This window comes from Sceloporus undulatus, chromosome 5 (assembly GCF_019175285.1).
Source record: "Sceloporus undulatus isolate JIND9_A2432 ecotype Alabama chromosome 5, SceUnd_v1.1, whole genome shotgun sequence".
Lineage (NCBI taxonomy): Eukaryota > Metazoa > Chordata > Lepidosauria > Squamata > Phrynosomatidae > Sceloporus > Sceloporus undulatus.
The window spans coordinates 62881709-62895195 of NC_056526.1; the positions used below are offsets into that span (position 1 = coordinate 62881709).

The 13487-nt window shown below is 37.5% G+C and overlaps 1 protein-coding gene across 1 annotated transcript in view; it reads left to right on the forward strand.

Moving 5' to 3' along the window:
- NELL2 (neural EGFL like 2) overlaps positions 1-12370 on the forward strand; it is a 145233-nt gene extending 132863 nt beyond the window's left edge. Inside the window, exons 19-22 of the mRNA XM_042469609.1 lie at positions 3067-3260; positions 4242-4418; positions 5533-5757; positions 11623-12370. Of these exons, the coding sequence (XP_042325543.1) occupies positions 3067-3260; positions 4242-4418; positions 5533-5757; positions 11623-11673 (647 nt within the window). The 3' untranslated portion in view covers positions 11674-12370. The remainder of the gene's footprint in view (positions 1-3066; positions 3261-4241; positions 4419-5532; positions 5758-11622) is intronic.
- The last annotated feature ends 1117 nt before the right edge of the window (positions 12371-13487 follow it).

Consider the following 13487-nt stretch of genomic DNA (forward strand, 5'->3'; position numbering starts at 1 on the left):
CATGAGCCAGTGGAATCAAAAGGGGAAAAACAGATGTCTGTGAATGTGCCTGTGTGTACACAGGTGTGCATTTGTATGAGAGAGAAGTGTGTTAGTAGCATATGTTTACTTACACCCTGATGTGTAGGAAGAAGCAATCTCCTGGCACAAACTGTAAGAAGACTCCTCACACAACTTGCCAATTAGTAGTAATAAGCTAACTCTTAATAACTATTCAGTTTTTTTAATTATTATTCATTTAGTTATTCATCTTATTAAGCAAATGAAAGTGGTTTTTGATAACCATTTGTAGTCATGATAACAGTATTAAAACGAGTCCTTCCGGTGTGTCAACTAAAAGACTGCGAGATAGGTTTCATACTTGTTGTAAGCTAAAATACCAAACAGGTGCCCAAGATCCAGCTCTTACCTTTTGAGGAAATAGCTACCTTTACAAAGTTTCTTCAGTGAACTGTTTCAGACTCACATGTCTCCATTATTCATACTCAAAGCAATCAAAGCACTTTGTGGGGTAGACACTACAGTGTATTTGTGTTATGTGCCTTTTAAAAATGACATGGGAGTGATAATAGTGACATATAGTACCTGTGTCAGGGATTGATGGTAATTCCAAGCCCTGACTCCCTTTCTCCTTCCTCACTACTCCTTCTTTTTGCTGCATTCAGCAATAATTGACACGCTCTTTGGTCCCTGCATTTTCAGTGTTTATGGTTCTCCAGTTATAGCTGTAAACAAAATGTCAGCAGCATAATTCACTCGTCATGCTGGTTTGCTACTAGTCCAAAATCAAAGCACTAAAACAGGTTCTTGCAGGGATAAATGATCTGTGGTGTCACATCTGGCAGATAATGACTTTTAAGTGTGATTGGTTTTGTGCAGGTTTCACATCTATGTGGCATCCTTCATTTTTAGTTGTTTTGATTTTTTAAAATTAGGTAAAATATTTCTAGAGAGACATACTCAGTTTCACTACTTAGAGTTAAAATATTAGTTATTTTATTATTTAAGTGCTTGTGTAGTAGTCTGTTTCTGCACTTGCCTTGAGTGCAAGACTTCCCATCTGCCTGCATAATGATCAACAATATTCTCAAATTTCAAAATTTATATATTTTTTAAAAAATTAAAAGATTTAAGAACATAGCACTTAGAAAATAGTTACATTTGCCACACTTGCAACTCATAACTGTATCCAGTCATTATTTTTTCTAGAACCAATGAAACTTTACCTAGACTCAAGAGGGTTTATTGAAGTCCTCTTGATTTCATCAGGTCTCCTATATCTATGATAAATGTAGGTATTCATTACTGATTATTTAAGATACTCTAGGGAAATCTTCTCAGACAGCCAAGCATTCTTCTTTTTTAGGAGAGAATATCTGAATACAGATATAACTACAACATTTTAGGACTAGGTTTCCACTGGAGATCATGATACATGTAAGAAAACATATGACAATGTAAGCCCATAAATACACTAATCATTGTTACTGCTTTTACTCTGTAGTAATACTCTGTAATAACAACATACTTGTTATTAAATTATAAGTCATACAAATTACACTGGATTTTTTTTTTTTACTTCAAGAAAATACATTAGTATGTGGGCTTGATTTAATTTGGAAATTTGTTTCTCTTAAAGTAAAGCTAAAGGCTTAGGGTAGTCCTGTATGCCAATGTGGAGAGCTACAGTGCTGATATATTTGAGACACCAAAAGTCTGACAATCTAGGCCAAACAAGATGAAAGAGAGAATTGTGTGGTTGTTGTTTTTTTTGGTCTGTATGAGTATTATTTTTTCTCTTTGAGAGAAATTATTTACCTGAGATCTAAGGACTGTGTAAACCTGTCCTTAGTTGAATAGATGTCAAGGGATATAAAATTTGATCTCATTCATCCACATCACAAACTTTGTCTACTCACTCTTTCATCATTGTTGCAGTTTTACTGGCTGATGACTAAGGGCTATGGCTATTTCCATGAGGCTGGGGTGGGAATCCAAGTTAGGCTCTCCCATTTAAGGCAAGAAATCCCTGTCTGACCTCTTAAGGAGAGATTTGAATGATCCCACAGTCCCTGGAATGGATGATCTCCCAAGGATCCCAAACAAAGCTTCATACATTGGTTAACTACAAAACAAACTCTCCTTGCATTAATCTCTGCAAGTGTCACCCTACTAGTGCCACTTTTCAGTATATATTGTAATTGACGGTGAATCTCAGTTTATTACTGGATTAAATGTTCAAAAGTTTTGGATTTGAAAAAAAAAATTAGGCATTATTTTTGTTACAAAAAATATTTTAATAATCCTCTGGTTTAAAAGTCTGCAGAAACATAAAGAAACATTTTTTCAGTTTCTACAACCTTTTAAAAATGACAGGCACCATGCTATTTTATATATGTGTGAGTGCATCAGCAATGCATTGCTGAAATATAAGTCTATAAAGTTTTCTTCAATTTCGAGAAAGTAACCCTTCCACCAATTTAGCTTTACTGCTGAGAATACTTCATGTTGTCCTTTATTACATATTAGCTGAAAGGGTGTTTTTACATCTTGAATATGAGTATATTAAATGTGATGCCTTTGATAGATTTTTGTTATGAATGAACTTAAACATAATTTTTAAAGCAAACATGTAGATGGACTCAAAGCACTTGGTAGTGAAGGGTTCTGAAATCAGGATTGCAGCATTCCACAACTAATAACATAGGCATCAAGCAAGCAAGTTAACAAATAAAATGTGCTGGCAATTAGAAAAGGTAGGTATGCAAAGCAAAGAAGTCCTTCTCTGTACTGAACAATAGTTAAAAATAATACTTTGAAGTTGAAATCACAGGATTTGTCCTCACTTAAAATGAAATGGGTATGGCTCTAAACTGTTATTTCTGTTGGACTCAAAATCCATGTGTTTTAACTATGTGTGAGTTGTAAAAGAAGAAGATACATTTAGAATGGATATAAAGTAGCATACAAATAAGATCTTAATGGTGGAAGATGATATATGTTGACTGTAGCTAAGCCTGTTGTTGCTATTGGCTGAAATCTACAATTCATGACCTCTTCCTACAGACATTGATGAATGTGCAACTGGGAGGCACAGCTGTGCCAATGATACTATTTGTTTTAACTTGGATGGTGGCTATGACTGCCGATGTCCTCATGGGAAGAACTGCACAGGAGACTGTGTCCATGAAGGCAAGATCAAACACAATGGACAGATTTGGGTTCTGGAGAATGACAGATGCTCTGTCTGTTCCTGTCAGGTAAGCCCTATGGTTATTAGTGCCATGAGGGGCAGGAAGAGACAAGAACACAAAGGGACAGAGTGGGAAATGGAAAATAATTTATAGAGTAAAAGTCAGTATGCTAGAAACTTGAATTAGATATTATTTATTTATTTCTATTTTGTCCTAACCCAGCCCTGGAATTCAACATACAGATAAAACAGACATAAATAAAAGCTTGCACCAGTAAAAACCTACAAGAAGTTGAAATAGAATTGAACTATCAGTAGAATTAAGAGCAATGCAAAAACATATTATTTAAAAAAGACTAAGATATAAAAGCAGCTCAGACAGCAGTTTGAAAGCATGCAAATGCGAGTAGATAAATAGGTACCACTTCAGTGTGAGTATAACAGCGTTCAGTGCTGTCATGCTGGCCACATGTCCACCAGAGCAATCCTTGGACAACATTGGCTCTTCAGCTCAGTTACAGAGATGAGAACCACCCTCTACAGTTGGTTATGACTACACATTCATGTCAAGGGACTACCTTTATCTTTTACCTTTATAAAAGCAGTACAGTACATCATTAGAAGTCTTTCCTATGAAAAGATCTCTTGAAACAAAAAATGTTTCACCTACCTGTGGAAGGACACCACAGAAGAAGCTGTTACAGCCTTTATTGGAAGGGAGTTGCAGTTCCACTGAGAGACCTGTTATCGTGTTTCATTGCTCACTGAATAAAATTTAAATTCTTGAAATTAGCAGTATCACCAGCAGGCTTACTGAGATGCTCAAATGATCTATCTAGTCCAGTTCCCCTTCTCTGGCCATGTTAGAAATTGTAACCTTCAAAATCACTGAAATAAATTTTTTATCTCCAGTAAGCTTACTCAGTCTTGGCCAATATTTAAACTGTTATGCTGTAAATTGGTCAGAGTATACACACAACATGCAAATTTCTTCCTTAAGTTTTAACAAGTTTTTTTTAACTGCATGTACTCTGTTTTGCAATGATAGAGTGGATATGTAATGTGTCGGCGCATGGTCTGTGACTGTGAGAATCCCACTGTTGACTTATTCTGCTGTCCTGAATGTGATCCAAGGCTGAGTAGTCAGTGTTTACATCAAAACGGGGAGATCTTATACAACAGTGGAGACACTTGGGTTCAAAATTGTCAACAGTGTCGTTGTTTGGTAAGTCTTCCTACCTCAATAAGCAATTAAACCAAAATAATTTGCAATTATTGTAATTTTTTTAGCAGTTGAAATTTTTTATTGCTCTAAATATCAGACTACAAATTTCAGACCTGGCATTAACATACATTGACTATTAGAATGTCTTGCTGTTTCTTATTTATTTATTTGTTGTAAGTAGCAAGAGAAAAGAAACCATGTTGTCAATCATGGCTGAAATATTTACTGAGACCTGTAAATTTTCACACACATACAAAAGGAGTATGTTGTAAATATTCATATAATAAAACTCCTGTTACACTGCACAAAGAAAATTTCCCCACATCCTGGAGCAATTGAGAGCAAGTGAGCTACATGAGAACAGTTCCCTTGCTTAATTCTATGGATAATATATATGATGAAAACAAGCCTGAATTTTCTTTAAGTTGGAGCTTTTACTCTGTAGTGCCCACTGTTTCTGTTTAACCTTTGGAGACATATTCACATTACTGTTTTCTGCAAATTTTCTCAAAGTAGCCCCACTTCCAAGTGATTGCACACAGGTCTGGAGTCACAAAGTGTGAAACAGACAGATGTTTCAGGTGTATTTCATTTTAGATGAGGGGTGGGAATCACGCAGCTGTCCAGATATAGTTGCAGTGCAGATCCTAGCAGCCCTAGCCTTCATAGCTAATGATGAGAAATACTGGGAATTGTAATCCATCTCTGTCGGGTGGAGGGGGGGCTGCATGGTTCCCACCTCTCTTTTAGACACTTGTGGATTGCAGTTTCCAGCTGTGATAATAATCATTTTGAAAATGATAAAATGTGTTGTTTTGGGTAAAGGTCCAGATTTGCATTTTTGTTTCGCTCCATAAAAATAGAGTCAGGAACCTCATTGGGGTCAATTCTAGAAAGATGCATCCAAGCAATAGTGTGGAACAGCTGAATGTACTCCCTATGTGACTGTTTAAGCACATAGGTTAAATTTCCCCATTATAACAACCATTAATATTAAAGGAGAAAAAGCACGATGATGATAGTTTAGAGGTGTACCAACAACAAGAACAACACATTAATAAAGAACAACAAATACTATAGCATTTATGCTCGTTTTTCTGTTTGTTTTTGACAGCAGGGTGAAGTTGACTGTTGGCCCTTGCCTTGCCCAGAAACTGAGTGTGAATTCAGTGTACTCCCTGAGAATGAGTGTTGCCCTCACTGTGTCACAGACCCTTGTCAAGCAGACACCATTAGGAATGATATCACCAAGACATGTCTGGATGAAACTAATGTGGTTCGCTTCACTGGATCATCTTGGATTAAGCATGGCACAGAATGCACCCTCTGTCAATGCAAGGTAAAGAAGAAGAAAGATCAGTAGTACAGTAACAGTAGCTCTTTTCTAAATGGTTTTGTAGTATACAATAAATATTAATCCAGTTGTTGGGGTGGTTGTTTCTACACTTACAGTATAAAAAATTGAGTGCTGTTAACATCACTCATTTCTGCCAGGGAAAAGGAGCATTCAGGAATATGGTTTACAGTTTGAATGGACTTCTGCAGAATAGCATTCTAGACCATTCACTGTGTGACCTTGACTTTTTTTAAAGCAAAGGTTATCTTCTTTTATATAGAACTATATTGGCTCAGCTGTGATGGCTGAACTGCTTTTATCATCTTCTTTGCTATCAAATTATTTTCCAAGATCCCAACGCTGTACCTTACTCCCCCCGAAAAAAACTCTCATTTCTGTGAAGCGAGGCTAGCTACCAAAAACAGTCTTAAAGGTCTGTGATGATCAAACACTTTTAATCTTCTGGAGTAGGAGAAATGGAAATACAAGTACTGCTTCTTGTTTTAAAGTGAAAGAATCAGTCTCATGATAATTTGAGTCATTTGTATTCCTCAGGGTCATGAAAAAACATTTATCTTCATTTTAAGAAGAATGATGGGTGGTGAAGAGCTTGCATGTCCCCAGCAAGCCTGAAAAATACATAAGTGAAAGAGGGACTGGAATAAACTGTTCTCATGAATCCATATGGATGTGAAGGAAATGGCATTTTGTAATTTTTCCACTGAACTCAGTCAAATAGTAATCCTCATTGAACCCACTACTGCCCCTCACTACTCACACGTTAGAGTGGGAGCAGAATTAATCTAGTAAACTGAAGATCTACAACCTCATTTTTCCAGTAATCACAATGTCTTTCCATAGCCCACACAGGTAATGTCTGTGACACTTATCTTGGACACAACACACCTAGCACTCAGTGGATTTTATGCCAAATAAATCTGCATAGGATTACTCATTTAGCAGGAAAAGTGAGCCCCATTTAGTATGCTTCTGAGTAAGCATATCACATAAATTTGATAAACTGATGACTTCTGGATTTGATGACAGTTCAATTGGTTATTCTTCATTCATAGGAGATAATTTTAGTCAGTAGGTAGATCAATCTGTAAAAGGTTGGAAAATCTTGAAGTATTAAAAGGAAAATAATATTATTGTTAGCTAAAATACCCTTTTCCAATTTATGATCAACAATAATCCCAAGGTCCTCTAGGTGAGAGTTGCCAGCCTAATCCTGGCTCACTGGAATAGATATCCCCCAGTGAACCTGTACAATTCAACAGGAGGAGTTGATCCTGTAGGTAACCTGAACCTAACTATATAAACAAACAAACAAACAAACAAGCTTCATTTATATACCGCTTCATACCGCCTAAGCAGTGTCTAAGTGGTTTACAACTGTAAGCTAATTTGCCCCCAACAATCTGAGTACTCATTTTAGCGACCTTGGAAGGATGCAAGCCTGAGTCAAGCTTGAGCCCTTTTGCTGGTCTTGAACTCACAACTTTGTGGCTTTGAGTGAGTGGCTGCAGTACAGGCATTTAACCACTGCGCCACCACACAAACATACATACAGTACATGCTGTTTATGCCATTTAAACAAACACAAGCACACATGCCATTCATACATTAACATGCATACCTACATCCTTCCCAGGAGATGGAACTGAGCCTTGGGAATAAGTTGGTGGTCTGGGTGGCATACTCCCCGCAGATAGCATTATGACTGCATTTACATTGCTTCACTTTCATGTTTCTTTATCTAAGTGCATCTGTAAGGAATGGCTGGGCTACATTATAAAGAAATAAATAGTAGTTGATTTGCATATTTAAATACTCTAAATCACAAAAATATACTACTTTCTTCCATCAAATGGGATATGTGCTGTATTTCTTTAAATCACAGTCATAGTTTGTAACAAATTATGTTAAACATTTTAGCTTCTGTGTTTTAAAACAATCCAGAAAGTTCATCCAAATTAGACTAATACCCCAATATACTTCATCAAACATAGCACCATAAAACAGAATATTAATACCCCAGAGAGTCTTAGAGTGCATCACATGGAAGGTCAGAGCTGCAGGATAAGCCTCTCTAGTGAAGCTACAGAAAAATAGGTTTACACAAAATCCTTTAAGGATTCAGGAAAGCCAGGCATCAGCTAAAGCTGCTTTAACCACAAAACCATTTGAAATTGCAAGTGGAGAAGTGAACACTAAGATTGCAGCCATGGTTTTCTAGGACCCTGTCATAAATGAAGCCAAGAAAATAAAGCAACAAATTGACTAAATAAAATACTGTACAAACTTGGTTATAAAGGCAAAACTATATACTGTTACAACATTGTCATCAGAACCAGCAACTTCTTGCCATGTTCTTTTCCCATCTCTGTAACATTCAAGCACTCAATATTTTTACATGTTTTGTTTTTCTCCATCCTTGCCAGTAGCAGGTCACAGTGTGCAGTTAGTAAGAAATGTAGCACTTGATCATGTCATATAACATCACTAAGTATGTTTAAAGTGTAAAGGATTTTAGTAAAGAATTTGACCTGTCATGGTTAATTTCACTGCAGTCGTATATGGTGAACAATATGTAGTTCCTCTCTGACTTCTACTGAAAACCAATACATGAGGTTAGCATTAGTGTCTAAGTACAATAGGAGCAACAACAACAACAAAAGCCATATAAGATCAGATCAAAGGCCTAAATAAACCAACATTCTCTTATGACAAGTACACCATCAGGATATAGCCTAGCCTCAATACACTATTGTGAGGAGGGGACAGAGAGAGAATCTTTTTTCCCCACTTCCTCTCTGGCTGCAAAACAGAAGCCATGGTAGCTTGGTTGTTGCTTTGTTTTTTTTAGCCACTGATCAGTTGCAGGGGTGCACTGTAGCATATTCTGTTGCCCTTGCACACCTGAAAAGGCTGGAATGGAAGCCATCCACAGCACAAGGCTTCTCCGTATTTCATGGTGTACAAGAAAAATTGGAATGTGACTAGTTATACTTCTGTATCTGAGAACTGGACATGAGATAGAGCTGTGGCCAGGAACACACACACCCTGGCAACACACAAAGCTGCTATTGCGTACCAAGGCAAGGAGCACTGTGCAAAGAGGTACAGGATACCTTCTTCCATAACAACCCACAAAGTGGGTACACTGACATAACAATAGGTTACAACAATATATGTCACCTACACCACTCTGGCCCATGAGGGAAATGGCACCCTCAATCTATGTTTCCCAGCAACTAATATGCAGAGGAAAGAAAAAAAAACCCCACTCTAGGAAATATTGTTGGCCCTATCCACTATGGACTTATTCAGTCTCCTTGGAGTCGTCCAAGTGGGAACTCATATGATAATGAATTCTATGCTTTTAACTGAGAGCTGTGTGGAATAATATTTCCTTTTATCTGTCCTGACTATGGCGGGTTACACACCGCCATTTAGTATGTATTCTATAGGTACTAGGGTTAGGAAGGGGCGGTGCTTCCGCACCCCCCTAACCCTAGTACGTATAGAATACGTACAAGATGGCAGCGCCCTGTTCATACGGGCACCACCATCTTTACGTATCGGACACTGTGCGTCCGGACGTCACGTGGCGTCTATGACGTCACGAGTCCGCCCCAGGCGGCTCGCGACGTCATAGAGGCGCCGCAAGAAGAAGCTCCAAAATGGAGCTTCTATTTTGCTCCGCGCGGGAGCCGCGCGGTGTGGCTGCTGCACCTCTCTCACGGAGCAAATGGCACCGGCGGGAGACCACCTCAAAGCGGCGGTCTATAACCCGCCTATGATTAGTTTCAGTGGATGACTGAATCTCATAGGAAACGGAGAAAAGTTTCTCATATCTACTCTTTCCACACTTAATACATGTATTTTGTTTCCTTTTACTCACCTTTCTTCTAAGCTAAGCAACCCCAAATGTTTTAACCCCATATAGCAGTTGATCCAGTCTTTCACCATTTAGTCAGCTAAAAAGCATTTTAGCCATGAATGTTTATTTAACACTTTTTATTACACTTTTTATTATGCTTTCTTGAACAGTTTTTCAACCATGTACATTTTTTTTTATTTATAGGAAGAGTTTATCTGAAAAAGAAACATGACATAAATTGAAGTGCATGGATCCTAACTCAGTTGCATCTATGCATGCTACTTCATTTATCTGGCACATTTTTATCCTTGTTTTTTTCCCCAGTTAGGGAAATTCAGGGAAGCCTACATGGATTTCCAAAGTAGTCTCTTGACCAAGCACTGACCAGACCCATATCTGCTTAGCTTCACAATGTAGCTGTATTCCATGCCTTGAAACTATACTTTGAAACCTATACTGTATAATCAAGAAAGGTTGTAAAAATAAAAACTGCATTTACAAAACCATTTTAACCAAGCCTTGTGTTTAAAAGCATATTTAGTCTTGTTTGCTGGAATGCATAGCCAAATTTACAGCCCTATTAAAGTAAATAATGTGAATGTAAGCTAATTTAACACTTTACTATTCCAGTTTAATTAGCTTCTAGGCCTGGCTATTAGTCTTATGTTTTTGCTACACAATGTTACAGAATCTTGTCAAAATTATCTCTCCACTTTGATTAAGTCATACACTCAGTTTACTGGAAATATTGCCTGAAGAAGACCTATGAAATAGTTTTTGCATGGTTCCCCCATGGCAAATAAGAATTTCCTCTAGGTGGCCAGGAAGAGAGGCTATTGTATAAGCTGGAAATAATTTAACATATCATTCAAACAACTATTAGTAACAGAGATGGATTTTGAAGCAATTTCTAGAAGTTTTTTTTAAAACTGCAGACTGCTGCTTTGGGATGATCAAGTGTGTAGTTGCTGAGTGCATTGGTGCCAGGATTTCCAGAACTTGCCCCTCTTTTTGTGTTTTCAGGGTGATGAGGAGGAATCTCATAGTGTGCTATCTTGAAAAGTGTGTGTATATGTGTGTGTTATCCTTACTTAGACTTGGTGTTTTTATTTGAATAGCATACCCTATGCAACTGTGTTTGATGCTTAATGTATCATGTTTAATGGCATCACCACAGGCTCTTTGGAACATCACCAAAGCTTACCTCCAATGACTTCACAGGAGATCACCCCTAGGTCTCCAGTTATAGCCCATAATATTGTATATTCTTTGAAGGCCCTGAATTGGCAACTCTAATAGGTTCCCCGTCATGGTCACAGTGTGCCAACATTAGCAAAGGCATCTGTGTAATTCAGCAACTACACATTCTAGGTGTTCACAGAGTGAAATATTTTACTTACAGGTAAAGGCCGGGGAATTCCCCTCTTGTCAGTTATTCATCAGTTTCAGCCAATGATTCTGACTATGTAGTTGGTGTTTACTGTCATTCTTTCACTCTTTGAAACTAACATTTTGTTGTAGGTATTCAGTGATATATAGTGAACACATATGTGGCAGTCAGTGCTCTCAGCCTATTGTAAAATCTCAGCCTATAAGTAAATTGCCATTCAATTAGGCTCTGTGAATACATCTGTGTGCATGGATAACATAAACATGTGTGACTTGGAGTGGATATTCTATCCACTCACCCAGCCACCTCTATGGTTACATCATAGGTTATTAAATATCTGATGGTGTTCAAAGGTTCCTGTTTTATGCTGATATTCAGAAGGCAGTGAAATAAAATTGCTAGATTAATTTCAACTGGAAAGTCAGAGTTTGATACAGGATTATTGGACAGTATTTACCAGTTCATTCAGTTGATTTGAATTTTAGTATTTTCCCAGGCTTATAAATGTATAAATGTGTATGCATATTTTAAACAAAACTCCATGACATAATGTAAATTGCTTTCTCTTGTCTCTGTCTCTGTTTTTCTCCAGAATGGGCATGTCTGTTGTTCAGTGGATCCACAGTGCCTTCAGGAACTGTGAGGTTAACGACGACGTATTACAGGCAGCTTCCGATTATAGGATTTTCCTTTGCAAAAGACTTGTAGACCAAAAATTGTACAAAGCCAAAACTGGAGCAAGATCAGTTTTGTCCAATTAAAATGCAAAAGTGCTTTGAATGGAATGAGCTGTCAGTTTCCACAGTCTGAGTGAAATATGTAAGACTAGGGACAAGATGTATAAAGCAATGTTTGGGTGTGAGGTGCATCTTCTGGTTCATTTTGTGTTTGACATCATTATGTAAGATATTGGACTAGAAAGGAGGAAATGACATGTGCATAAAGATGTCAAAATTTTCAAGCAGGGGAAAGACTTCTAGAGTTTTGAATATACACCTCATCCATGGACACAGATTTTCTTTTTAAAACCAGTCTTTGCATATACATCAATTTGTTTGACTGGTGGTTATCGCCGAACTTGCCAGAAATTGGAATAAAAAGAAGATACCTTTTGGAAACACAGAATGTTGTTGCAACATATGTACAGCTCTGAAATTTTGATTCCAGTTATTGTTTTAAAAAAATAAAATAAATTAATGCACAGGCATGACTAATTAATGTTTTCTGATGGGAGAAATCAATCTATATTTCCTTGTTCAGCTGCACTTATTTCTTGATTGAATTTGTTCAGTATAAGCTCGTCCTTGTGCAAAATTTAAATAAATATTTCTCTTACCTTCTGTTTTTGAGTATCTCTCAGTGTTGCAGGTTACAGAGACCAATTTCTGCTTTCTACCTCATGAGAACAGCAGGACAGCATTCACCAGCCCAGCCCTCTGTAGCTTCATGGTTCCCCTCCTTTCCATGTGTTGAATAGGAAAGGTCTGAGGTAGACAAGCAGCTTTATTTATACCCCAACCTATATATGAAGGTCTTAGAGTAAGGTACAGAAAGTAAAACAACATTAGATGCTTTAAACTTATTCATAAAATAAAAACCATTGCACACTAATTCAGAAGCAGATCAGCTCAATCAAACTGACATTATTGTGCCCTTATTGGTTTCATGGAAGAGCCACTTTAACCTGATACCAAAATAATGTCTATGCCAGTGCAAATTAGGCCTTCAAGGGGAGAGTATCCCACACCAGAGTTGACACAGCAAAGAAAGCCCTCTCCTGTTCCAGCTTTGTTAGCATATTCATTGGACACACTTTGAAAGTATTGCTGTTGCACTGAACTCAGCCAATTTCACCAGAGCTTTGAATATAATCAGAATGCACCCTTGCTTACTGATAGGTTTTACATATGGCAGCTCCACTAAAATAGCTCTTCTGCTCTCAGGGTTTCCTCTGATGCACTTCAGTAGTTCTAAACAGATGCATACACCCACATATACACACAAAGAGAGATAAATGTACACAGAGCTCATCCCTTTTTTCAAGCTAAATGGGAAAAAATCACTTGCCCTTTTCAATGCATTTGTTCTGAATCGAGGCCAACAGTCTAGCTCCAAGGTCCACAAACCTCACATACAGCTTCTGCTTCTGATCACCTTTGCTGAAACTTTCAAAGGCACCTTCTAAGCTACCTTAAGAAATGGGGGAGAGCTTGCACTGGAACCTTTACAAGACAGGCAGAAAAAAAGTAATGACAAAAAAAGAAGACACTCGAAACATTTTACAATTCATATTCATTTATTTTAGTCTTCCCTACTCTTTTCACTGTAGGCTTAGACATTCACTGTAAGCTCCAGAAAGTGAAAGGTTGTCTTAAAAGATTCAGTTATTTGGTTATTTAATTTGTACCCCACTTTTCTCTCAATAAAGGCCACAATGCACTTACAATATAAGTAAAA